This window comes from Elephantulus edwardii, unplaced genomic scaffold (genome assembly GCF_000299155.1).
Source record: "Elephantulus edwardii isolate Elephantulus edwardi_28Jun2011 unplaced genomic scaffold, EleEdw1.0 scaffold00002, whole genome shotgun sequence".
NCBI lineage: Eukaryota > Metazoa > Chordata > Mammalia > Macroscelidea > Macroscelididae > Elephantulus > Elephantulus edwardii.
In genome coordinates, this window is record NW_006399752.1 from 36709617 (window position 1) to 36735823 (window position 26207).

At 39.2% G+C, this 26207-nt stretch overlaps 1 protein-coding gene across 1 annotated transcript in view; it reads left to right on the forward strand.

The window, feature by feature from the left end:
* RCOR1 (REST corepressor 1) overlaps positions 1–26207 on the forward strand; it is a 124356-nt gene that overhangs the window by 51805 nt on the left and 46344 nt on the right. Inside the window, exon 2 of the mRNA XM_006879183.1 lies at positions 11310–11393. Coding sequence (XP_006879245.1) covers positions 11310–11393 — 84 coding nt within the window. The remainder of the gene's footprint in view (positions 1–11309; positions 11394–26207) is intronic.

The window sequence follows — 26207 nt, forward strand, 5'->3', positions numbered from 1 at the left end:
CATCAGCAGTGATATCCCTGGTGCCACAGTCTCTTCTTTTCTTTTTAAACGTTTTAAATTTCATTTATTTAACATTTGTTTTAAAAAAATATTTCGTTGTGTTTATGGTGAAAGTTCATATGGCAGTTTAGGTTCTTATTCAGTAATAGCTGTACATGTTGTTTAGTGATGTTGGCATTATTTACATCCTTCAAAATGCGTGTTCTGATTGCTTTTTCTCCATTAATCTTGTTTACCTTCCCTGTTATGTTTTAATCTTTGTTTTAAAGTTGTATTTGATAATTTTATTTCATATTTTAAATTTCATTTTGTACTGACTTACTTACAAAGTCAGTACATCCTTTTTCCTACACAATCGTTCCCATTTCCTCACCCCCACACACATCAAATTGTGCGACCCCATGATTAATACACCCCCGCCCGTCCTCACCTCTCTGCTTCTACCCCCCCCCCCATCCTCATACTCATTTCATAGTAATGGTTTTATATAGTATTTGTCCTTATGGGACTGAGTTAGTTCAGTCAGCATAATGTTCTCCAGTCCCTTCTAAGTTAGGTAGTAATTTATAAAATCATTGCTCCTGTGTGCTGCATAATATTCTGTAGTGTGAATGTACCACATCTTCCCAGTCCATTAATTTGTGGTTGGACATCTGGGCTGTTTGCAAGTTTTTGTGATGGTGAATTAGTGTACAAGTCTCCGTTTGAGCCTCAGTTCTCATTTTCTTGGCATGTATTCCAAGCCGTGGAATAGCTGGGTCATATGGAAATTCTATGTTCAGCTTTTGGAGGAAGTAGCATATTGCTTTCCAGAGTGGTTATAACATTTTACAATCCCACAAATGGTGTATAAGAATTTTTTTCTCACCACATCCTCTCCAATGCTTATTACTTGCTGTCCTGTTAAACTTTGCCATGGCCTTTTCTAAATACTGCTTGAACTTCTGACAGTTTCTGATCTATGTACTGTTCTAGCCATTTTTGGATGATCTTTAATATTTTGCTTGCAAAATAATAATTTTGTTTGATAGATTCCACATTTAGTTGGGTCATTTTTCTTGGGAATGGAAACAGATATGGACCTCTTCCAATCCATTGGCCAAATAGCTGTTCTCCAAATTTCCTGGCATAGACTGGTGAGCATGTCCAAGGATTCATCTGTTAGTCGAAACAAATCAATTGATATCCCACTAATGAGGGCAAAGGTGTGTCTGATTCAGGCCTTAGTCTTTCCAGTCACTTGCTAAACATCTTGAGAGTTGGACAGTGAGTAAGGATGACAGAAGAATTGATGCCTTTGAACAGAGGAGTTGAAGAAGAGGACTGGGCATCCATATCATGAATGACCGACAGAACAAACAGATAAATCTTTTTTTTTTTTTCCTTTTATTGAAAAGCCTTTATATTGTAAGCTTTAGTGGGACAATTAAAAAACTCAAGAACGTATCTTTAAAATTTAAAAAAGTCTTCAGCTGTACAATCCAAATTTAACCCAAACAGATAAATCTTGAAGAGGGTACTTCCAGCATGCTTTTTGGAGGCAAGGATGATGAGGCTTCGCCTCACATACTTTGGGCATGTTGCTAGGAGGGGCTGTTCCTTGGAGAGGGACATGATGCTGCGAAGGGTGGAGGAAGACCTTCAACCAGGTGGATTGACACAGTGACTGCTGCAGAGGGCTCTTGTGTGTCACGAAGTGTGAGGATGGCACAGGATAGAACAAGAACAGGTTTCAGATATCTTGTTCATAGGGGCACTAAGGGTTGTACTTTACTTGATGACACCTAACAACAACAAATCACTCAGTGTATAGATACTAAGATTATATCCTCTTGTTTTATTGACCCTTTAAACTTTATATCTTCTTGTTTCTTTTGCTGGTTTTTATCCTGAAGTCTGTTTCATCAATGATTAATATTGCCATTCCTACACTTTCCTACATTTTTTGGGTTGCCATTTACTTAGTATATTTTTTCATCCTTTGATTTTTTTTTTTAAGTATATCTTTATCCTTGCTTCTCACCTGCTGTGTCTCTTGTCAAATGCATATAGATGAGTTTTGAAGGCTTTCCCCCTCTTTTTAGAGGGGGTGGGGTGAGAAAAATTTGTATTTAGAGTTAGCCAGCTGGACTCAGTTTAGATGATCCCAGTTTTGCTGGCAGCATCCAAAGCATCATAGTCAGGATTAAGTTGAACATAAGCCTTCTTCTCTCCATCAGGCCTAATCAAAGTGTTGACCTTGGCCAATCAATGTCATAGAGCTTCTTTACAGCTTATTTAATTTGGTGCTTGTTGGCCTTCACATCCACAATGAACACAAGTGTGTTGTTACCTTCTATCTTCTTCATGGCTGACTCAGTGGTTAGGGGAAACTTGATGATGGCTTAGTGATCAAGCTTGTTTCTCCTGGGGGTGCTCTTCCAGAGGTAATTGTGCTGCCTTCAGACTTCAGAGTGTGAGCAGATTAGGCCACTGGAAGGTGGGTGACATGAGGATTTTTTTTTTTTTTTTTGCTGTAGGTGCCCTTTAGGATGCTTTCCTGGCCTTTAATGCTTTTGCTTGGCTTCAGTTTTGGGAGGGACAGGGGTTCCCTTCTTCGTTTTCAGCACCATCTTCGTAGAAAGGCAAGTTCCCCCCCCCCCCTTACATTCTGCTACTCTTTTGTTCCTAACTGCTTCATTTAAGCCATTCTGGGTGGTTATTGATGATGATGATGATGTTGTTGTTTTTATGTGCCATCAAATCGCTTGTGACTCATAGTGACCCTATGTACAACAGCCCTGAAACCTACTCTGTCCTGTTCCAACCTAATTGTCTCTGATACCCCTACCCTCATTACCCTAGTTGATCAATCAGTCCATCTCATCGAGGGTCGTCTTCTCTTGCATCATCCCTCCATCCTCCCAAGCATGACATCCTTATGCAAGGACAAGTCCTTTCTTGCAACATGTCCAAGGTGTGTCAGATAAAGTGTCAGAATCCTTGCCTCCAAGGAAGAGCCTGGTTTCAACCTCTCTAAGACAAACCTGCTTGTTCTCCTAGCAGTCCATAGTATATTCAGTGTTTTTCTCCAGCACCACAACTCAAAGGCATCAATTCTCTATCATCCCTAGTCATTGTCCAAGTTTCTGACGCATAATAAGTAATTGTGATGACTATGGCCTGGATCAGGCACACCTTAGTCTCCAGACTGATGATGTTGCTCTTCAGTACTCTGGAGAGGTCCCTGACAGCAGACTTTGCCATTGCAATTTGTCTTTTGATTTCCTGGCTGCTGGTACCAAGAATGTTTATTGTGGAGCCGAGCAGGCTGAAGCTGTTGACAATCTCAATCTCTTCACCATCTATCATGATTCTGCCAGTTGGCCCGATGGGGTGGTGGTGGTTGTTTTTTTTTTTATGTTGAGCTTAAATCTGTATTTAAGGCTGTAGTCATTGGCCTTCTACAGCAAGTATTTCAGCACTTCCACAGTTTCAGCAAGCAGGTTATTGAGAGACAAGATTTTATTCACAAATTATAAGATTCTTGGTTAGCAGTTCCTTTTCTTCAGAGTTTTATATATACCATCCCATTGTCTTCTGGCTTGCATGCTTTCTGGTTTCAGTTTCTACTGAAAAATCAGAGATTATTCTTACTGGCTCATTTGTAGGTCAATCTGGGCGGTTTTTTTGAGCTGCTTTCAGTGTTTTATCTTTGTCTTGGATTTTGTTGACTTTCACTATGTCTATTGTATGACTTTCACTATTGGTGTTTTTCTTCCGGGTCTATCTACCTTGTTTGGGTTCTTGAATGTATATTCAGCTTCTTAAAAGTATCTTTTCTCATTTTCATGACACTGGAAAAGTTTTTGTCTAGTAATTCTTCCACAGTTTTCTCAGGGCCCTTTTTTGTCTCCTGTTCTGGAATTCCAGCCATATGCATGCTATCCCTCTTGATGATAACCCACATAATTCCTAGAGTTTCTTCATTTTCCTTTTTTGTTCCTGCTTTTTCCCCTAGGAGGTCCATGCTGTTTGCTGTTTCGCTGATTCTGTGTTCCATTCCTTCAGTTTTGTGCCTTTTATCCTTTCAGCATGTTACCAGCTTCTGAAATGTTGGTCTTCTTGTTCTGGATTATAGTTTCTTGTTTCCTGTGGCTTCAAGTATCCTCTCATTTTGACTTTAAAAAAATTCTTCTTGAGTTTTACTTGTGGAGTCCTTCAATTCTTCATGCTTTTCTTGCATCTTGTGAAGACATTTGACCATGATTCTCCTGGGTTCCCTCTTAGAGACTCCACTAACCTTTTTCTTTTCTATGAGAAACACTGGCTCTGTGTTTTGATTAAAAAAATAAAAAATTAAGCATCTTCAGTATTTTTGTTATTTGTGCTTCTCAGACATTATGGTGACATTGTTATTGAAGACTTTAACTTCTTTTCTTCTGGTGTGTTTGTAATTTCTGACGGGGGCTGTGGAGTAGCTGATGGAGTCTGTGTGATTTATCTGCTGATTGTGGGCGGGACGTTGTTGGTGATTGCCACCTGATGCTGCGCACAGTGGGGGAGATGCTTAACCTTGATCGGATGGAATGTGTGGTTGCTCTTGTCCGGCATACCGAGGGGTTAACAAGGTACAGCTCATAGATGTGGCTGTTGCCTCTCCCTGCTGCCACTTGGTGGAGGAAGTCTTTGATCCTTTGTCCCTACACTCAGCATACCTGCTGGATCATGGAATTTTTAAATCCCTGACTCTGTGAATCAGGAACTGTCTGTGAATTCCGTTTCTCTCTGCCACTCAGTGAATCCCTGTGTCATTGTCCCTTTAAATTTTTCACCTGTGGAAATAAGCAAGTACATCTCAGTGCTGTTAAACTAATGTCAGGCATTGTCAGCTATAGGGCAGAACTGCAAGGAGGGAGGGGTCTTAGGAGTCTGTTGGGCTGCTGCTGGTTAAGTTGTGTGTCTAGTGGTGAATGTGGCCTGGGTTTTTCCTGGGTCTTCATCAGCCCAGACCAGCCGGCCAACATCTGCCAGTGTCCAGGACTCACGGGATCATGTATTGGGAGCATGCCAAGAAGGCATGACAGTCCAGGGTGACATCAGTGTGCGTAGTTTTTGTGTTTGGGGGCCGAGCCTCCTATGGGAATAGTCATATGCAGAGCCCTACCCCCTTGCACACACTCTGACCTCCTCAATGACAAATTAAAAATGGCTTTACCAATAAAAAAAAAGAGGTGCACAGCAAAGTGGACTGGGGAGGGAAGGGAGGAAATTGTGCAACAACACAAGAATCTTTTTAAAGAGAAAAGTGAACTGAGGAATCGGGTGGGAGGAAATCTGCAACAATGAATGAATGGAAATCCAAATTTTCTGTAAACTTTCGTAAAAATAGCAATAAAAAATAAAATTTACAAAAAAATAAAGGCTTTACTGAGCTTCTTCCATTAATGGCCTTCCACTGCGTCAGCTTGGAGGCCTCTCCTTGTTAGGCTTAAGATAAGTTGGTTCTCCTTGCAGTGGGAGGACAGTGAGCCCAGGACCCCATTCAGATGGAAGCGGAAAGTGCTCAGCTGGTTGTGAGCAATAGAGAGATCCCCTTCTCTAGGGGAATCCTCGTGTGCTGGTACCCCAGCCCTTTTCCTCTTTTTTCCTTCTCTTTTTGTGGGACCTACATAGTCTGGGCCACTTTGAGGATCTGCTGTGTGTATTTTCTTGGTCCTTCTCTCCTTTGTGTCTGACTTTACTCTCAGTAATTTGTCTGTGAGTGGGTGTCTGTCTTTTCTGGTGTCACTACAGGAGGGAGGCAGGTTTGCCAGTTTGGCTAGTTCACCATCCTACTGGAAGTCTTCTACTCTTCACTTTAATTAACCTGTTTTCCTTTTCAATTTGAGTTACTTTATTTTTCTACAAGTGCTTACTATTCCTTTAAAACCCTTTCTGGTGAATTGTGATATTATCTTCTTGCTTATTTTTGCAGTTTCCGCTTCTGTTTAAAATTTTATAAATGTTTATAGTTTTATATCTAATTAATTTTTAATCTACTAGATCAAGTGATTTGTTGTTTTCCTACCTTATTTATATTATACTGAATGAGTTTCTCAGAGCTTAGAGTTTCTAAATTTGGAAAGAATCTACGTTATCCTGTTTTAAGAAAGAAGCTGCATGTTATATAGACCTTCAAAATAACTAACTCTGGAAACAGTCCAAATACACTTCAATGATGAATAGATAAAATACGTGCTACTTACAGCATGGAATATGACCAGGATCGTATCTTTCTGTCACAGAATAGCTGATGGATTTGAACTTGCATCCTTTAGGTTGGAAGCACAACTTTTTACCCACTAGACCACCAGAGCTGCTTCTTAAAGGTTTATAGCCTCAAATACTCATCCCAGAATTGACTCTACCATTTTTGTTTTTGTTTCTCTTTAATGGGTTTTGTTTCTTTGTTTATAGAGCCTGAAAGTAGATTAGGGATTCTCTCTAGGCCTGGGGGGGCGGGAAGGATGAACTTTTTAATCTCTAAAGAATGTAGTATTTCTTTCTGTAATGATGAAAATGTACCAATATTGACTGTGAGAATGATTATACATTACCTAAGAATATGCTGCAAACAATTGAATTGTGGACTTTAAAATGAGTGAATTGTATATTTTGCAAAAAACCTAAAATGAGTGAATTGTATATTTTGCAAAAAACCTTTTAAAGAGTTTTTTTTTTAAAAGACTGCCATTCTGCTTTCAAACAGTTGGAAAAATCTAGTGTGGCATTACCAAATGATAAATAAATAATCCAGGGCTTCAGAAAAAGAACATAAAATAAGCTAAACTGTTTTCCTTAGTGTAGGCCAAGACAATTTTAATTTGAACACATTAAAGTTACATTAAATAATACAGTGAGGGCACTTTCTATATTAGTTACTTTAAAAGGTATTTTGAAGTTTTTCAAATATTTAAAAATGTAGAATAAGTATTGTATACCTGTTATAAATATTTATTGAACATTATGTATCTTTTCAAATCTCAGTTTGCTAATGCCTAGGATGTCAGTCTGTATACATTCCACTCCATGCTCCAATTATTAATGCGTTCCACTTCCATTTATTAGTGGATGCTTAGAGCTGTTTTTTCTCATTATTTGAGTGCTTTCCAACCTGAGGGGCTCATCTTCCAGAACTATATCCAACAGTGTTTCTCTGTTACTCATAGGGCATTTGAAGACTTGTTATTTCATAAGTGTATGGCCAATCTTGCTTATTGGTCTGGAAGGTCTGCTGAACTCTGTCCACCATGAGTGACTCTGCTGGCATTTAAAACACCAGTTTCTACCATCACAGCAACACACCAGTCAACCCAGTCAGACAAGTATACTATCTGTACCCATAAGAGCAAACATTTCCCACTGTTGTAATCTAACAGTGTGCAGAAATTATCATATAATCAGTGCTGAAGATTTTATTTAAAAAATGTGGAAAAGAACACATATAGGGAATATCAGAAACTCAAGTTGGATTCAGAAGAGATCTTGGAAGGAGGGAATGACTGCTAATTTCAGATGGGTCTTGACTGAAAGCAGAGAGTACCAAGAAGATGTACTTACATTTTATTGAGTGTGCAAGGACATTTGACTTTGTGAATCATAAGAAATTATCGCTACTGACATTAAGAAAAATGGGAACACTAGAACACTTAATTGAGCTTAATTAAACCTACACCTAATCTGGGTAGCTGCTAGCTGAACAGAGCAGAGGAACACTGCATAGTTTAAATCAGAAAAGGTGTGTATAACAGTTGTAGGTTTTCTCCATACTTATTCACTTGTATGCTCATTAAATCACTCGAGAAGCTAGATTGTTATCAAGAAGAATATGGCATCAGGATGTGTTATGCAGGTGACACAGTCTTGTTTGCCGAAAGTGAAAACTGGAATTACTTGCTGCAGAAGAACAAAGATTCCAGCCTTTAGTACGGATTATATCTCAACACCAAGAAAACAGAAATCCTCTTCACTGGACAAAAAGGCAGCACCTTGAAAAAAAGATTGAAGTTGTCGAGGATTTCATTTCACTTGAATCCACAATCAACTCTCATAGTAGCAATAGTCAAGAAATCAAAAGACATGTTACATTGGAAAATATCCTGTCATATACCTCTTTACTAGTGCTGAATAGCGAAGATATCAACTTAAAGACTGAAGTGTGCCTAATGGCGAGCTAGGGTGTATTCTGATGCTTAGTATGCATCTGAGAATTGGCAGGGAATTAGGGTGACAGAAGAAGAATAGCTGCCTTTGAACTGTGGTGTCGGAGAAGAGGACAAAGTATCATAAACTGCCAAAAGAGCAAACAGATTTGTCTTGGGAGAAGTGCAACCAGGTTGCATTTTAAAAGCAAGGATAGAGAAACTTAAACACATGCACTTTGGATATGATGTCACGAGGGGCCAGTTCTTAGCTGGGAAAGGTACATGGTCCGCACAAAAGGGAAGACCATGAACAAGATGGATTGCACAGTTGACTGTTACAGTAGGCTTGGAGTGTGTCAGATTCTTGTGAGGACAGCACAGGATAGGACAGGGCTCCCGTCTGGTGTTCATATGATTGCTCTGAGTTGTTGTCAGTCTGAGAGCTCCTAACAGTAACGTTATATATATTTTATTTATTCAATCTGTGTGCTCAACAAATAATTCAAAAAGCTGGACTATGTAAGCTTCTCAAATGGAACTCATTCACTCACTTGTTGTAATTGAGTTGAAACTGACTCATAGCTGCCTGCCCCTCCAGTGTTTCCAAAGCTGTAAGTTACATGAGAGGATATTGCCCATTTTTCTCCCAGCAAGCCACTAAATGGTTTCAGACTGCCCAAGAGGCCATGGCATTTGGCTTAGCAGTACAACACCTAATGGAATAGGCCACAAGGGCTTCCTCACATAGAGTGGATATCTGCGTGGGCGTAGGTATTCAAACTGTCCACCCCATTGTCTGAAGATTATGACTTCTCACGGAGGGTGACCGGCATGTTTCAGAGTACAGCAACTGCTCTGTAAGGTTTTCTTTATAAAATTTCATTGTGTTATGAGTGAAAGTTTACAAAGCAAATTGAAATTCAGTACTTCATCCACATTATATTTCATTGACATTAATTCTAATCCCCATTTTCTAACAACACGCTTTCCTCTCTTTCCCAGTGTTTTCTATTTCCATTCCTCCTTTCTTAGCCTATCCTCTCCTATCTTCTGAGTTCTATCCCTGCTACCCTTTGGATCTTGTAGGGTTGATTGTTGGAAGGAGTATGCCTCTCCTTGGTATTACTGATTATCTTACAGGTCTGTCAGTAGTTTGGCTGAAAATGGAGTCATGGGTTGATTCATTTACAGCCTTGAAGGAAGATAAGGGTCATGGTTATGGGACTCACGAGTCTCAAACCGGACCAGTAAGTCTGGTATTTTTACTGTTTTGAATTTTGTTCCACATTTTTCTCTTATCAGGGGCCTTCTGTTGTGGTCTTCTTCAGAACAGTCAGAAATAGTTGAGTACCATCTAGTTATTCTGGTTTTGGGGTTGTCAGGACTGAAAGTTCAAATGGTTCTTGAGTTTTTTTTTACTAATAGTCTTTGATTTTCTTCACTTGTCTTTGCTTTGAAGAGGGAAAGACCAGTAACTGCATTTTAGGTAATAGTGTTCCATAGAGTTTTCAATGACTGTAATTTTATGCAGACTTCTTTCATGAGTAGATTTGAACTGTTAACCTTTGGCATAGTGTAACTATATGCATCTCCTGTGGACTTGTATATAGGTATTACTGTGTACCATCAAGTTGAAACTGACTCTTGGCTGACACTCATCCAGTGGGTTTTCAGAGGCAGTAAGTCAGATGGGGAGAGACTGACTGTGTTTCTCCTGTGGAGAATCCTGGTGGATTCTAACTGTGTGCCCTTGGGTTGGCACCCCCAACTCCTTACCGCTAAGCTATCAGAGCTCCTTATATTGGTATAAACACATATATTAAGCACTCCTCTACCACTGATCTGTCAGTTTTCTTCTATTCTTTGGTAGCTTGCATGTTACTGTAATGCCAGAAGTTCTATCATTTGTATTTCAAATCCCAGCAGGATCATTGTACAAATAGTGGAGGTGGTGTGGGAATGGCTGCATTTGACCTCTACTAACTACACCAGGGGACATTGTCCCCATCAGTGACACTCAAAACACAACCAATTCCCAGGACCTCAAACATGTGCCCCACACTCCCGTACCTACCACCAATCCAACCGCTCCTACGAAGATACTTCTAAGTCTGAAATATGTTGCAGTAGCTACATAGACCTCATGATTGTGGGGTTTATAGGGAAATTAAAAGGTTACAACTCAGATTGGTACTTGTTCAAGTCAGGAGACAGTTCCTCATCAGCACAACTTCTCAAGCGTGCTTACAGGGCCTTTGACCTTCAGCCTCATGGTGTAGGTCAGTGTTAGAGAGCTCTCTCTTAGTCTTACCAGTTACGGCACCTCCTCCATAATCCTTCAGCAGAGTTGAACAAAAGCTCCTAGTTATCCATGGGAAAGCAGTCCCAATCAACTCTGTCTTGTCTTGGTCACTAGTTCTCCACAGTGGCTGCTGGTGCTCTCACGTAGCTCCAGGTTTGCTGGCACAGCCTGGCCATACAGGACATGCACTGCATTCTCTGCTGATGAACCTGCTCAGTTTAAACCTGGTGGGATGGCTTACCTGGCCAGTCACCTTGTGCACAGACTAGTGCATTCTATTTGCATGTTCCTGCAATATAGTGCTTAAACCCTTAGACATTGGAGTCACTCGACCTAAGCTGAGTCCTCCTCAGATTTCTCATCTGTCAGTGGGAATGATAACAATACCTACTCCATCGTTATTCTCTTATTAGAGTTAATGAATGTATTCTATTAATTTGTCAGTTTTTCTTACTGCATAGCTTGTGTGTTGTTGTGATGCTGAAAATTATGCCACTAGTAGTTTAAATACCATTAAATTCACTGCATGGTGGTCAGGTTTCATTGGACTTTCCAGAGTAAAACAGATTAGGAAAGGGTTACACAATTATTTAAGAAGTGGCCAGTGAAACAGAAAAGGGCTTGCTGATAGAATTGTTTCAGCTGATTTGGGAACCTCCCTATCTTTCCCACTTCTCATCCCTTCATGTGTGATGTTTGGATCTCTTAAAAGCAAATTTAGGTAAAGAGTGGATGTTATCCTCATGTTTTTGAGGCCTAAAGACCATTGTTTATTAATCATTGTTTGTCATGTTTGTTAAATTGTTAATAATACATAAGAATTTTCTTATCTTTTTATCAAGCTAAACTGGCAAGACGAAGTCAAGAAAGAGAGAATCTTGGCATGCTGGTCTGGTCACCTAATCAGAATCTTTCAGAGGCAAAATGTAAGTCTCAGAGCACCTTTATTTTCTATGGTTTTTATTTGATGTAAGGTTTTAAAGCCACTTTTGTGACTGAAAATCTTAGCATATGTGGCATTTCTCATAGATTGTGCTTTTAAAATGATTTGAAAACTTTGAATGTATACATATTTTTCTACTGTGGACTGTCATAGTGACGTAAATGTTTTTATTTTCATAATTTCACTTTTCTGGAAATTTATAGTGTTTTATTTTACATAAAATTTTTTATTTTATACTGGTTTATTTGCAAAGTTCATACACATTGTTTTTCACCCCAGATTTCCCCCATTTCTTTTACCCACCCCTCTACCTATCAAATTGTGATGGTTAACCATCCACCCATACCAACTCACCCCCACCCATTCTTACCCCTCTGGGCTCCGCGTGGATCCTCATACACATTCTACAATAATGGTCTTATACAGTATTTATCCTTATGGGACTGCATTAGTTCACGTAACATAAATGCTCTCCAGTCCCTCCCAAGTTAGGTAGTAATTTACAAAATCATTGCTCCTGCATGCTTCCTGTAAATGTGCCATAATTTCTCAATCCGTTCAACTGTGGTTGGACATTTGGGACATTTCCATGTTCTCTCGGTGATGGTGAATATGATGCTGTGAACATTGTTGTACAAGCCTCCATTTGTGCCTCACTTCTCATTTTCTCGAGGTGTATTCCAAGCAGTGGAATAGCTGGGTCATGAAATTTCTGTGTTCAGCTTTCTAAGGAAACACCAAACTGGCTTCCAGAGTGGTTGTACCATTTTACAGTCCCACTAACAGTGTATAAGAGTTCCTATCTCTCCACATCCTCTCCAACATTTACTACTGTTGTTAAATTTTGCCCCTGCTACTGGGATGAGATAGTATCTCATTGTGGTTTTGATTTGCATCTCTCTTATTGTCAGTAATTTTGCGCATTTCTTCATGTGTCTGTTGGCCATCTGGATGCCTTCCTCTGTGAAAATTCTTCCCATGATTTTGCCCATTTTATAATTGTGTTATCAGTCTTTTTCTTGTAGAGGCTATGAAGGATTCTGTAAACTTGATATGTTTGATACCCTTGTCTGAAATGGTATTGCCAGGTGTTTTTCCTCCAGTCAGTAGATTTTCTTTTTATTCTGTTGAGAAATGTTTTTGATGTGCACAAGGATTTAAACTTTAGAAGGCCCCATTGATCAATGTTATTCTCTCCAGATTATGCCTTCCTGGCTATATTTGACAGTCTCTTTATACCATAGATTAGACCATCTAAGCTTGATCCCAGTTTGTCTCTCATGACCTTTATGGTTTTGGGCTTTACTCCCAGATCTCTGATCCACCTTGAGTTGATTTTTGTGTATGGTAGGAGATGTGGATCCCGTTTCAGCTTTCTGCAGGTAGCAGTCCAGTTTTGCCAGAGCCATTTGTTGAAGAGGTTGTCGTTTTCCCATTTGATAGGTTTTACTTCCTTGTAGAATATCAGTTTACCATAGATAGCTGGGTCCATTTGTGGGTTCTCAATTCTGTTCCATTGGTCTGTGTGCCTATTGTTACCAGTACCATGCTGTTTTGGTTACTACTGCTGTGTAGTGGGTTTTGTGGTCAAGGAGTGCTATGCCTCCCACCTTATTTTTGTTTTTCAGAAGTGCTTTGCTTATTCAGGGTCTCTTTCTTCTCCAGATATACTTGAAAATTTCCTTGAAAAAATTAATTTAGTATGAGAAAAATGGGATAAATTATGTATACTGCATTGAAATAGATGAGGGAGAGAACTGTTTAAAAGGGATATATGATTAGGTATTATTGTCATGACAGGAGTCCAGAACGAAGGCTGTATAGTGGAGTAGACTTTGGGGAGGGGGGGGATTGTGTAACAATGAAAGAATTTTTCTTCTACTTTTTAAAGAGAAAAGCGAACTGGGGAAGAGGTTGGGCAGGGAGATAAGTGCAACAATGAATGAATGGAAATCCAAAGTTTATGTAAATGTTCATTAAAATTAAGAAAAAATTAATTAGTATCTGGATTGAGATTGCCTTGAACATATAGATGGCTTTTGGTAGGATTGTCATTTTCACAACATTGAGTCTTCCTATCCATTAACAGGTACATTTTTCCGTTTATTTAGGTCTTTGATTGTAGCTCACAGGAATGTTCTCTTATTTTCTTTTTATAGATCTTTTATGTGTCAGTTAGGTTCATTTGCAAATATCTCAATTTGTGTTTCACTATTGTAAATGGTATTGCTTTCTTGATTTCCTTTTCTGAGGGTGGGTTGTTTTCTGTTGGGGTTTTGTTTTTTTTTTTTTTTGGCTTTTTTTTCTTTCTTTTTGTTACTGTAGAGGGAGCCCACTAATTTTTGGATATTGATCTTATATCCTGCCCCTCTACTAAACTGATCTACTAGCTCTAACCATTTTTTTGTTGAGTCCTTGGGGTTTTCTGTGTACACTATCATATCATCTGCATGTAGTGATAGTTTACCCATCTCTTTGCCCATCTTGATGCCTTTTATTTCCTTCTCTTGTCTTATTGTCTTGGGAAGCACTTCCAGTACAATATTGAATAGAAATGGTGACAGTGGACATCTTTGTCTGGTCCCTGTTTGCAAGGAAAGTGTTTTTAGTCTTTCTCTTTTGAGAATGATATTGGCTCTTGGTTTTGCATATATACTTTCCACTATGTTGAGGAAACTCCGTTCTATTTCAATTTTGCTGAATGTCTTTATCAGTAAGGGGTATTGGATTTTGTCAAATGCCTTTTCTACATCAGTTGCTAAGATTATATGGTTCTTGTTACTTGCTTTGTTAATATGGTGAATTACGTTGATTGTTTTTCTTATGTTGAACCATCCTATACCTGTTATGAATCTAGTTGGTCATGATGAATTATATTTTTTATGTGCTTTTGGATTTTGTTTGCTAGGATTTTGTTAAGGATTTTTGCATGTATAGTCATGAGAGGTATTGTTCTTTAGTTTTCTTCCTTCGTGATATCTTTGCCTTGTTTTGCTATTAGGGTTATGCTTGCTTCATAGAATGACCCTGGGAGTGTTCCTTTTTATTTTTTTTTTTTTCTTTTCAATTTTTTGAAATACTTTAGGTAGATTGGTGATAGATCCTCTCTGAACATTTAGTAGAATTCATCTGTGAAGCTGGTCCAGGGCTTTTCTTATAGAGAAGTCTTTTTATGACCTGTTCAATTTTTTCTTTTGTGATGAGACTGTTGAGGTGTTCTTTATCTGTCCTTGTCAGTTTGGGTGGGGCATGCGTTTCAAGGAATTTGTCCATTTCCTCTAGGTTTTCAAATTTATCAAAGTATAACTTTTAATAATATTTCAGTATTACTGATTTACTTTCATATGGTTCTGTTGTGATGCCTGTCACCTCTGTTATTTACTAATCGAGTTATCTGTGTCTTTTCTTTTTCTTTCTTTTCTTTGTTAAATTTGTCAATGACCCTTTTGAAAAACCAGCTCCAGGTCTTATTGATGGTTTCAGTTGTTTTTCTGTTCTCTCATTGATTTCAGCTCTTGTTTTTATAATCTTTCTTCTAGAGGATGTAGGATTAGATTTTTATTTTCTAGTTGATGAAGGTGTTGAGGTCATTGATTTTTTTTTTTTTAAATGTGTGTACCTATTGCTATGAACTGCCCTGAGTACTGCCGTAGCTATATCCCAGAGGTTTTGATATCTTTTCATTTTTGTTTGTTTCAAGGAACTTTTTTTATTTCATTCTTTCTTTTATAACCCAATCATTTCTGTTGTTGTTGTTGTTGTTATGTGCTGTTGAGTCGTTTGCGAATCATAGCGACCCTGTGTACAACAGCCCTAAATCCTGCTCTATCCTGTGCCAGTTGCACTATCTCTGACACACCCATCCCGATTACCCCAGTCAGTGAATCAGTCCACCTCAAAGAGGGTCTTCCCCTCCTGCGCTGTCCCTCTACCCTACCAAGCATGATGTCCCTCTCCAAGGACCTGTCTCTCCTTACAACATGTCCAAAGTATGTCAGACGAAGCCCCAGAATCCTTGCCTCTAAGGAGTAGCCTGGTTTAACCCTCTCTAGGATGAATCTGTTTGTTTTCTTGACAGTCCATGGAACATTCAATACTCTTCTCCAGCACCACAGCTCAAAGGTGTCAATTCTCCTTCTATCCTCCCTAGTCCAACTCTCTGATGCATAACAAGTGATTGCAGAGACCGTGGCCTCTATCAGATGCACCTTAGTCTTCAGAGAGACACCGTTGCTCTTGAGTACTTTAGAGAGGTCATTAACAGCAGACTTTCCCATCGCAATACGTTTTTTTATTTCCTGACTGCTGGTGCCAAGAGTGTTGACCGTGGAGCCAAGCAAACTCAAGCTGTGAACAATCTCAATCTCTTCACCATCCATCCTGATGCTACCTATTGGACCAGTGGTGAGAATCTTTGTCTTCTTGACATTGAGCCTCAGTCCATACTGAAGGCTGCAGTCCTTGACCCTCTGCAGTAAGTGCATGAGGTCCTCCTCAGTTTCAGCAAGCAGGGTTGTGTCATCTGCATAACTCAGATTGTTGATAGATCTTCCACCAATCCTGACGCCACACTTCTCCTCATAGAGCCCAGCCTCTTGGATAATCTGCTCTGCATACAGGTTGAAAAGATATGGAGATAGGACACATCCCTGGCGTACACCCTTCTCAATTTTGAACCATGCAGTGTTGCCCTGCTCTGTTCTGACGACTGCCTCCTGGTCCAAGTATTTGGTCAATCGTTTCTAGCAGGGAGTTATTCAATTTCCACATTGGTGGTTTTGTAAGCTTTACCCTCCTGTGGTTAATTTCTAGTTTTATGGCATTGTGGTCTGAGAAGATACTTTGTTTTACTTCAGTGTTTTTTAATTTGTTGAGGCCCGCTTTGTGCCTTATATGTGATTGATTCTGGAGAATACACCATGTGCACTTCAGAAGAAAGTGAATTGAGTTTTAGTTGGGTGCAGTACCCGAAATACATCCACAAGGTCAGGTTGGCTGATTGTATGGTTTAGATCTTCTGCATCTTTGCTAAATTGTTGTGGGCTTTTTGTTGTTGTTGTTTTGCTTTTTAGTTGACCTATCCTTTGGTGATAGTGGTGTGTTGAAATCTCCTACCACCATTGTAATGCTGTGTTATTTCTTCAATTCTTTTGACTGTTATGTATTTTGCAGGTCTATCATTTGATGCATAAATGTTGACCAAGGTATGTCCAAGGTCGTCTTTATCTATTGTACCTTTAGTCAGTATGTTAATTCCCTTCCTTATCTTTTATGGTGCTTTTCATTCTGAGATCTATTTTATCAGAGATTAGCATTGCCCTTCCTGCTTTTTTTAGGTTTCCATTTGCTTGGTATATTTTTTTCCAGCCTTTGATTCTGAGCCTATCCTTCTCTTCTTCTTCTTCTTCTTTTTTTTTTAATTTTAATTTTTTTCTTTTATTTTTTATTATTTGTGTGTGTGTGTGTGTGTGTGTGTGTACCGTCAGATTGGATCTGACCAGTACAGGAGGAGATTGTTCTTCATTCTCCAGCAGACCATCTGGTGGATTTGAACTGCATACCTCTGGGATTGCAGTGTAGCTTCTTGCCACTAGGCCACCAGAGCTTGCCCCTTCTTTTTTTTTTTTATGTGTCTCTTATAGGCAACATATTGATGGGCTCTGTTTTTATATCCATTCTGCTACTCTTTTTCTCTTGATTGGTGCATTCACATAAGTGTGATTATTGTCAGGTGAGGTTTCTCATTGCTGTTTTGCTGTTTTTCTTTTTCTGTTCTTTCTGGTTGCTGTGGTCCATCAACTTTCCTTTAGCATCTCGTTGTGAAGGACTTCATTTAAAATTGCATGCAGTTTTGTCTTGTTTTCAAAGATTCCTTCAGTTCCTTCTCTTCTGCAAAGGATCTGATTTCTCTTCATATTAGATGGAGAGCTTTGCTGGGTCTAGAATCCTTGACTGGCAGTTGTTTTCATTCATCTTTCTGTAGATGGCATTTCATTGTCTTCTAGCTTGCATGGTTTCTGCTGAGAAACCAGAACTTAGTCTAGTTGTTTCCCCTATGTAGGTAACTCTTTTTCAAGAGCTGCTTTCCAAATTCTGTCCTTATCTTTTAATTTGGAGAATTCGACTATGGAATGTCTTGATGTTTTTCTTTTTGGGTGTAGTTGGTTTGGTTCACTGTGGTTTGAATGTACATTTCCTTGTTCTTCAAAATACCTGGGATGTTTTCTTCTAGTACTTCTTCCACAATTTCTTCAGTGATTTTCCTGTCACTCCCATGTTCTGGAATTCCAGTCGTATTTTATGCTGTTCCTTTCCCCCCCTTTTTCTTCTTGTTGCATACCTTCAAGTCAAATTTGACTGGCACAGGAGATTTCCCCTCCTTCTCCAGTGGAGCATCTGGTGGATTCAAACCATGCACCTTCGGGATTGCAGCGCTACTTCTTGCCCCCAGAGCTCCCTTGTTGATGTCATCCCACATGATTCTAATGTTTTCTTAATTTTATTTACATCTCTCATTTTTCTTCATACCAGATACCTCTTTCATATCCATCTTAATCATCTGGATTGCATTTTCATGCATTTTTGTTATGTCTAGTGCTGTGTTGGCTGTACCCCTTCTGTCTTGTGATGATTTTTTAAGTTCTTGTACCTCTTTACCTATACTATCAATTCCTTCTTTGATCTTTTACATTTTCTTCATAGCTGTTCAAGTTGCTTCCTCATCAGTATATTTCTTGTGGATTGTATCCTTTGGGGTATTTGTTCTCTTAATGGCTTCCATTGTTTCTTCCATCATTTGCATATTTCTTCCGCTTCTTTCTAGGGTATTCATTAGGTCTGCTTTTTTAGGAAATGGTTTATTTTGTTTTTACATGATGGCAGAGGCAGCCTGCTGCTTTCTTGACATGATGTGGCTCTTTTCTTAGTTGATGTTAGGTTATTGTAACTGTATAGCGAACCCAGAGTATGCCGGTGCTTTGTGAAGGACCTGTATATTTGTGTTTCACCCAAAGTACCTGAATGGAAAACCAGGAAGTCTGTTCCCTTCCAGAAATGGCATCTCGGCCCAGCTCCTGGAAATTTATAGGTTTGAGAAGACAAAAAAAAACCCCATGTTTTTAATCTGAAGGGTTTTAAGGCTATATATATAGGCCTTATAGGGTAAAGCCTTTCTAACTGGAAGTAAAACTTTTTTTTTTTTTTTTAATTTTCTTATTTTTGTGTGAGTGTACAGTCAAATCAGATCTGACTGGTACAGGAGGAGATTGACCCTCCTTCCCCGGCAGAGCATCTGGTGGATTTGAACCGTGCACCTCTGGGATTGTAGTTGCAGCTGGAAGTAAAACTTTTAAATTAGCAATTTGTTTTCTGCATTTATAAGCTAATCAGGATAAATATTCAAAACGACCTGGAATTCTTTTGAGACTAGGAAGCCTGAAGATATTCTTGTGTACTTGAGTCAGGACTGACTCATAGTTGACCTACATGAGAGGAGATTACTCATCCTGTTCCCGTGGAGCAAATGATGGATTCAAACCACTTACCTTTGGTTGCTAGTACAGTTCCTTATCGATAAACCGCCAGAATTCCTTAAAGCTGTTAGTATTATTAATTGTATGTTTAGAGTATTATTTCTTATCTTTTCTATTTCTTCTGTTCAGCTGATGCTGTATATATTAATTATACGTGTACATTGTTGTAAAGTGTTGTCAAGTGGAGCACGACCCTATGAACAAAAGACCTGAACCTTGGTCTATAACTATCATTGTTTTTCTACATTCAGACAGTTTCCAGAGGCATGTTGTTTAGGAAGTGGATGCCACTCCAGCTTCCAAGCCTGTCTTAATTCTGGAGCTCCACCAAACACTGTCCATGATGGGTAACCATTATAGCATTTGACACACCAGTGCCACAGTGTTCAGCATCACAGCAACCCCATTGTACTTCAGTACAGCAGATTGATAGAACTTAGAAAAATGTTCATCCCAAACACAATTACAACCAGGCCCAAAGATGGCAAGACCTCAGGCCAGTTGCCTTTTAAATACAAGGCCCAATGACCAGGTCCTGGTTGACTCTAAACAACAGGATTTCAGCCTACAGCACAGCTCATTGGTAGCTAAACCTGGCAAATCCAATCAGCCCACACCCAATTGTGAGGGGGAAAATAACAACCAAATAGTCTACAGTAACTGACCCTCACCAAAGCAAAAGAACCCACCTTCAGAATCATTGCTTCACACGTGTGCCTCCAAACTGGATACTCAGTTGGGGGCCCAACCACCTTTTAAATACAAGGCCTGACCACCAGGTCCTGGTTGACTCTAAACAATAGGCTGCCAGCCCACAGCTAACTCTGGCAAATTCAGTCAGCACACATCCAGTTGTGAAGGAAAAAAAAAAGCATAACAATCCACACCCGACCTTCACTAAAGCAAGAGAACCCACCTTCTAGAACCCAACCACTTCACACTTGGGTATGTTGCCATACCATAAGTTTAACCATACCATTACCATGTTCAAAGTCTTTTCTTCATAACTTCCTTAGAGAAAAGAGAAATTTCCTTTATGAAAACTTTCATCAGATGAACCTTAGATGATCTTTATGGGGTAGATCTGTGACCTCAGAAATCACATTAAACATTCTTTTAATATATGTGAATTTTGCTGGAAAGAAGACGTTGACTTCTATAAGAGGCCTTTGTAAGATTAGGTTAAAAATCATTGCTCTAGAACGTGGTAGGTCTTAGAAGACCATCAGTGGTCAGTGTCTGTGGAAACTGTTACATTATGAGGAAAAGTTGGGACTCTGTTTCCATTAGGATTTCGCAAATTATGTTTGAGGTATTAAAATAGTCATCACAAAACAGTTATGAGATACCGCCTGACCCCAGCAACAATAGCCAAGTTCAACAGGGCAGCAAACAGCAAATACTGGTGAGGTTGTGGAGAGATTGGAAGTCATATTGACTGCTTCGGGAATGTAAAATGGTACAGCCAGTATGGAAGGCTATCTGACACTTTTGCAAAAAGTTAAAAATACCATCTTACCGAGCATTTCCACTACTGGGAATATACCCTAAAGAAACAGAGGCACGACTCAAACAAAGTGTGCACACCCATGTTTATTGTTGTGTTGTTCACAATAGCAAAGAGATAGAAACTAAGTGCCCATCAACAAACAGATAGAAAAACTATGGTACATTCACACAGTGGAATACTACACAGTTCTGAAAAACAGTAAACTGGTAATACACACCATAGGGGGAGCCTGGAGGATATCGTTGTTGTTACGTGTCATTGAGTCACCCGCCACTCATAGCAACCCTTGGCACAATAGTTATGAACCCAGCCCTATCCTGAGCCAGTATCACTGATTCTGACACACCTAATCCTGTTGCCTTAGTTACTGTGTCAATCCATCTCATCCGGGGCCTTCCTCTCCTGCACTATTCATACACCCTCCCAAGCATGATGTCCTTCTTCAAGGATTGGTCTCTCCTGGCAACATACTCAAAGTATATGACATGGAGCTTTAAAATCCTTGCCTCCAAGGAGAAACTTGGTTTCACCCACTCCAAGACAGACCTGGCAGTCCATGGTATGTTCATAATTCTTCTCCAGCACCACGACTCATTGGTATCCATTCTTCTATCATCCTTACTCACTGTCCAGCTTTCTCTAATGAATAGCAAATAATTGCCAAGACCATGGCCTGGATCAGGCTTTCGTTAGTCTTCATGGATTGAAGCTTTGAGGACATTATGCTGAGTGAAATATATCCGTTATAAATGGACAAATAGTGCATAACACTGCTGTTATAAAATAGGAGAGACATGGTGGGGGTTGGAGAGAGAATGGGAAAAGAGTGGGTAGATAATAAACACTGTATTAGAACAGATGATGGGAAGAACTGTCTGGAAGGAATATATGATTAGGCATTATATGTATGACATCAGTCTAGAATAAGGGGTACATTGTGGGGTGGGCTGGGGAAGGGAGAAAGGACGGGGAGGAGAAAATGTACAACAATGAAAATATTTTTTAAAAGGGAAGAAAAAAATGTATATGGATGATTGAAAGAGAACAAATTTAATTTATAAACTTTCACTGAAATTTTTTTTTCTAAATGTGTATGGGTGATTGAAAGGGAGTCAATTTAATTGATAAATTTTCACTCAAATAATTTTTTTTAAATAGTCATCAGCAGGTTCCCACTGCCAATTAAGTGTGACAGATAATGTTTGTTGCAGCCTTCTCTTGGAAGTTCAGAATCTGTGCTCTCATGTTTAGGACACAGAAAACTCATTGGGATCATTTGACTACTCTTAGTAATGTGCACATCAGCATTAATAAAATGGTCCTTTTGATCTAATCTCATTCTTAACCAATATTTTTATTTTATCTTTGTCAGGTTGCTATCTTGTGAGTTTATAACGTAGAACATAACAAAAAGAGGGGAAATGAGCATTTCTCGTGTCTCTTTGCTGAACTAGAGGAGACCTTTTAAGCATTTCCTGAGAGGTTGTTGGTTTATGTACCACCCCCCCTTCAATCCTTTTTCCTTTCAGCACTTGCAGTAACTAATAAAAGTAATCTATTCCATTTTAGAACATGCTGTTCTTTCTTGCCCAGAGCTGAAAATCTGCCCCCCTGTAATTTTGAAAGCCTTGTTTTCTTGATGTTTGCTAATTAAGTGTGCTTCCATCTGAGTTCTCAGTATTCGTCCTGCCTCTCTTATAATTCAGGCTCAGCCTGTCTGGTTGCTGTTTTGTTGGTGGTGATCTTTCCCCCAGGTTACATGATTTCTAGGTCACTTTACCTCTTTGTTGCTTTCATGGATAAATTCCACTTGATCACAGTGCTCATCTTAAGTTATAGTGCACAGAATTGAAGATTCGTAATGATGAGAAGGCGATAAACCTTTCTGCCAACCCCAGTTCTCAGGTGCTGTCCATGCTTGTGCCTCAGTCTTCACAGTATTCCATGAGGAAGTATTTGCATCCACTTTCTAGAGGGGAATTTCACAGTCTAAAAAGAGAATCGCAAAACTAACAAACACAGCAATGTAGGTTTTAGTGTGTAGGCTTGTCAACTCTTCACTTGTGGTTTGTGCTCTAAACAAGTCTTTATCCTCTCTTTATTCCAGAAACACGCACTTCTGTTATTATTAAAAATTGTTACTATTATCTTTTGCTGCTGTATTGCCCAATGGAGTCAGAACTTAATTTATTAAACATTTTGGAGTATTTCTTCCAAACCCATTTTTGTATACAGATTTGCAGAATTGAAAGGATGAAAGGCCTGTATGTGTGTGTTTTATAAACATTTTGAATGACTGTAATAGCCCATCATATCCGCAAGTGTAGTAATTCTTTTATTAACTATTTTGATTGTTCCTAATTTTTGCTATTTTAATAAGAAAGCTACACTGAAACAAAAAGTCACAGCACATTCTTATTTTAATAAGTAAATTTACTAAGTAGTAAGTAAATTCTTATTTTTACCATTTTAAAGACATCGGATGGGAGTGTCAGAGACAGTGCGATTGGCACAGGACCGAGCGGAGTTCAGGGCTGTTGTACACAGGGTCGCTATGAGTCGCAGGCGACTCGACGGCACATAACAACAACAACAACAATCCCTAGAAGTGGAATTGTATCCTAAAGAGAATTTGCTTAATTGCCTTGAATGCAAGGATGTGAACACAGTGCAGTTAGTTCCTTGATGTGGTTTTTTGTGTTCTTAATAAGCTCTTTTTGGTGCAATTTCGGAATCTGACTCCTTGACTAACCATCATCAGGTTTCATGTTTCTGTGAATGTAATTACAGTGCGAGTGCAAACTGCTTGACTAGTAGTCTAACCATATTAGGCCTCACATTACGGTGAATGTAATTACAGTGTTAGTACAAACAGCTATGTAACATTTGTCTTCTTTGCCACCTCTCCTCTCCACCACCCTCATTCAGAAGCAAAGAGAGAAGTCTTTTCTACCTGCTTGTCATTTTCAGAGTATCTAAGTCTTAGTCATTTAACATTATTCTAACTTTAAGTAGAAATAAGATATTTGAGACATAGAGTTTAACATATCTCTAAAATTCTATGTAGGATTGTCTGTAGATCTCAGACTTTCCCATGTTGATGTCGTCTCAAAGGGCTGTTGAAGTTCTGCTTCATTGAGTTAGTGAAAATTTTAAAATATATCTTGTGATTATGAAAATAAATGTTCATTAGGTGGTCCTGGTTGGCTGGCTCCAGCCAGGGCCACCCCTTCCCGCCTTGCTCGCTGCAGAGCCAAAGAGAGTCCTGCACTGTGACCCCTGAAGCCCTGCAATCATGATATTGCGAGCCGCGTGGAGGGTGCAAGCCCTGGCCTGAAGCCTGCACCCCGCCTGCCCACTAGCCAGCCAGCCAGCCACACTCTGATCGCAGTGTGTAAGTTCACAGACAAGCATGAATGGATGACGACAGAAAACGGCGTTGGAACAGTGAGAATCAGCAATTTTGTGCAGGAAGCTTTGGGAGATGTTGCTTATTGTCCTTAAGCTGGGACAAAATAACAAACAGGATGAATTTGGTTCCGGAAAGTGTGAAAGCTGTTAGTGAACTCTAGTCTCTTGTAGCAAGAGGAAAAGTGACAGAGGTTAATAAGATTCTTTCAAAATCCCAAGACTTGTTAGTAAGTCTTGTTAGGAAGATGGTTGGCTGATGACAGAACTTGAAGACCTAATGAGAGAAGAAGCCTGTGAGAAATACATCAAATTTATTGAGGAGTGAAGAAAACAAAACCACTAAAGAAGTGATAGAAAACAACTTACTCCAGCATAGCTGTCCTAAATTAGCAGGGGATGGGATTAAAGCCACTTTCAGCAAAACATAGTGGAAAACAGAAATGACACTTTGTAGTTATGTTGCTAAAAGAAAGTACCCTTTAACTTTAAAATGAGTACAAATAAATCCCATATATACTTTCCTCACATTACCCTGTGATTTTTTTAGTTATAATATCTACAATTTATTAATTTATGTGTGGTAAGAATAATTTTACAAATTATGGGGTCAAGGATAACATTGTTATTTTCAAAGTCTGATATAATGTACCTACTGCTGACATCCTTACCTGGATTTGGGTCAGAATACCTAGCAAACTTTTCACTAGAAATGGTCTTTCTGTTATCTGTCCAGTGTCAGCTAAAGAAGAATACTGCCTTAATCTTGCCATATACTGCGTTTGCTGGTGCTATTTTTTTTTTAACAGTGAAGCAACAGTCTTGCCGCAAAATCAATAATTTAATAATAAAAGTCAACATTTAATCATGGGAAAAATGCTCATTAGAGATAACAAACTATGGATAATATCGAGAGGAACGAGAATCCCAGAACACTTAATTGTGCTCATGGGAAACCTGTATTCATAGACTAAGAAGGAGCCTGAACAGAACAAGGGAACACTGCATGGTTTAAAATCAGGAAACTTGTATATCAGAATTGTATCCTTTCTACATACCTCTTCAGTTTTTATCCTGAACAAACTATCCTAGTAGCTGCACTATATGAAGAAGAATGTGGCATCATGATTGGAAGACTCTTATACAACCTGAGTTTTGCGGATGACACAGCTTGTTGCAGAATGCGAAGAAGACTTAAAGCACTTACTGAAGAAAATCAAACATTGCCACCTTCAATATGGATTACATCTCAACATAAGGCAACAGTACTCCCTTCTACTGCGCCAAGAGACAACATCATGGTAAATGGAGGAAAGATTCAACTTGTCAAGCAAGGATTTACTGTTACTCGGATCCAGTCAACTCTCATGAATAGCAGCAGTTAAGAAATTAAAAGAGATGTTCCATTTTGGAAAGAAACTGTCAAGGACCTATCCAAAATGCTAAAGAGCAAAGATTTCAGTTTAAAGACTAAGGTATGCCGTGGTCTTTTTAAGAAATTTTTTTTTTATCCTCAGTTTTAGCAAACAGGGTTGTGTCATTTGCCTAACATAGGTTTTTGGAGGCAGACTCATCAACAACCTCCATTATGTATATGATACAACCCAGCTTGCTGAAACGCAGGAGGACCTGAAGCACTTGCTGAAAAAGGTCACGGACTGCAGCCTTAAATGTGATAAAGCTCAACATTTAGAAAACAAAAATCCTCACCATTGGGCTGATTGGAAGCATTGTGATAGATGGTAAAGAGATTGAGATTAACAGCTTCATCTTGCTTGGCCCAGCAGTCAACACTCACTGTACCAGCAGCCAGGAAATCAAAAGACAAATTGCATTTGGGAAATCTGCTTTCAGAGATCCTTCAGAGTACTGGCCATAGAGTCTCAATGAGTAGTGGTTGATGATCCTCCTACACCGTGTCTCAAGTATGTAAGAAGTTTCACCAGCCTTGCCTGTAAGGAGGACCCTGGTTACACTTCCTCTAAGATATAATTGTTGTGAGTTTTTTTGGTGGGTTTTTTTAAGACTTTTCTAAAAAAATTTTTATTAATTTAAATGAACATTTACAGAGATTCTGGGTTTCCATTCATTCATTGTTGCACATTTTTCTCTACCCTCCCCCCCAGTTCGTTCCTCTCTTTTTTTTCCCCCCTTGAAAGTCTGTTTTAATTGTCCAGTTGCCTCAGTGCTTGTCAAAGCCATTTCTTTTCTTATTTTTTTTCCCCTGTGGTAACTTTTCTGACACCTCCTGCTTAAAACCCCAAAGGTCAGAAGGATCGTGAGGCCCCGCTTTCACGGTCTGTATTCGTACTGAAAATCAAGATCAAGCGAGCTTTTGCCCTTCTGC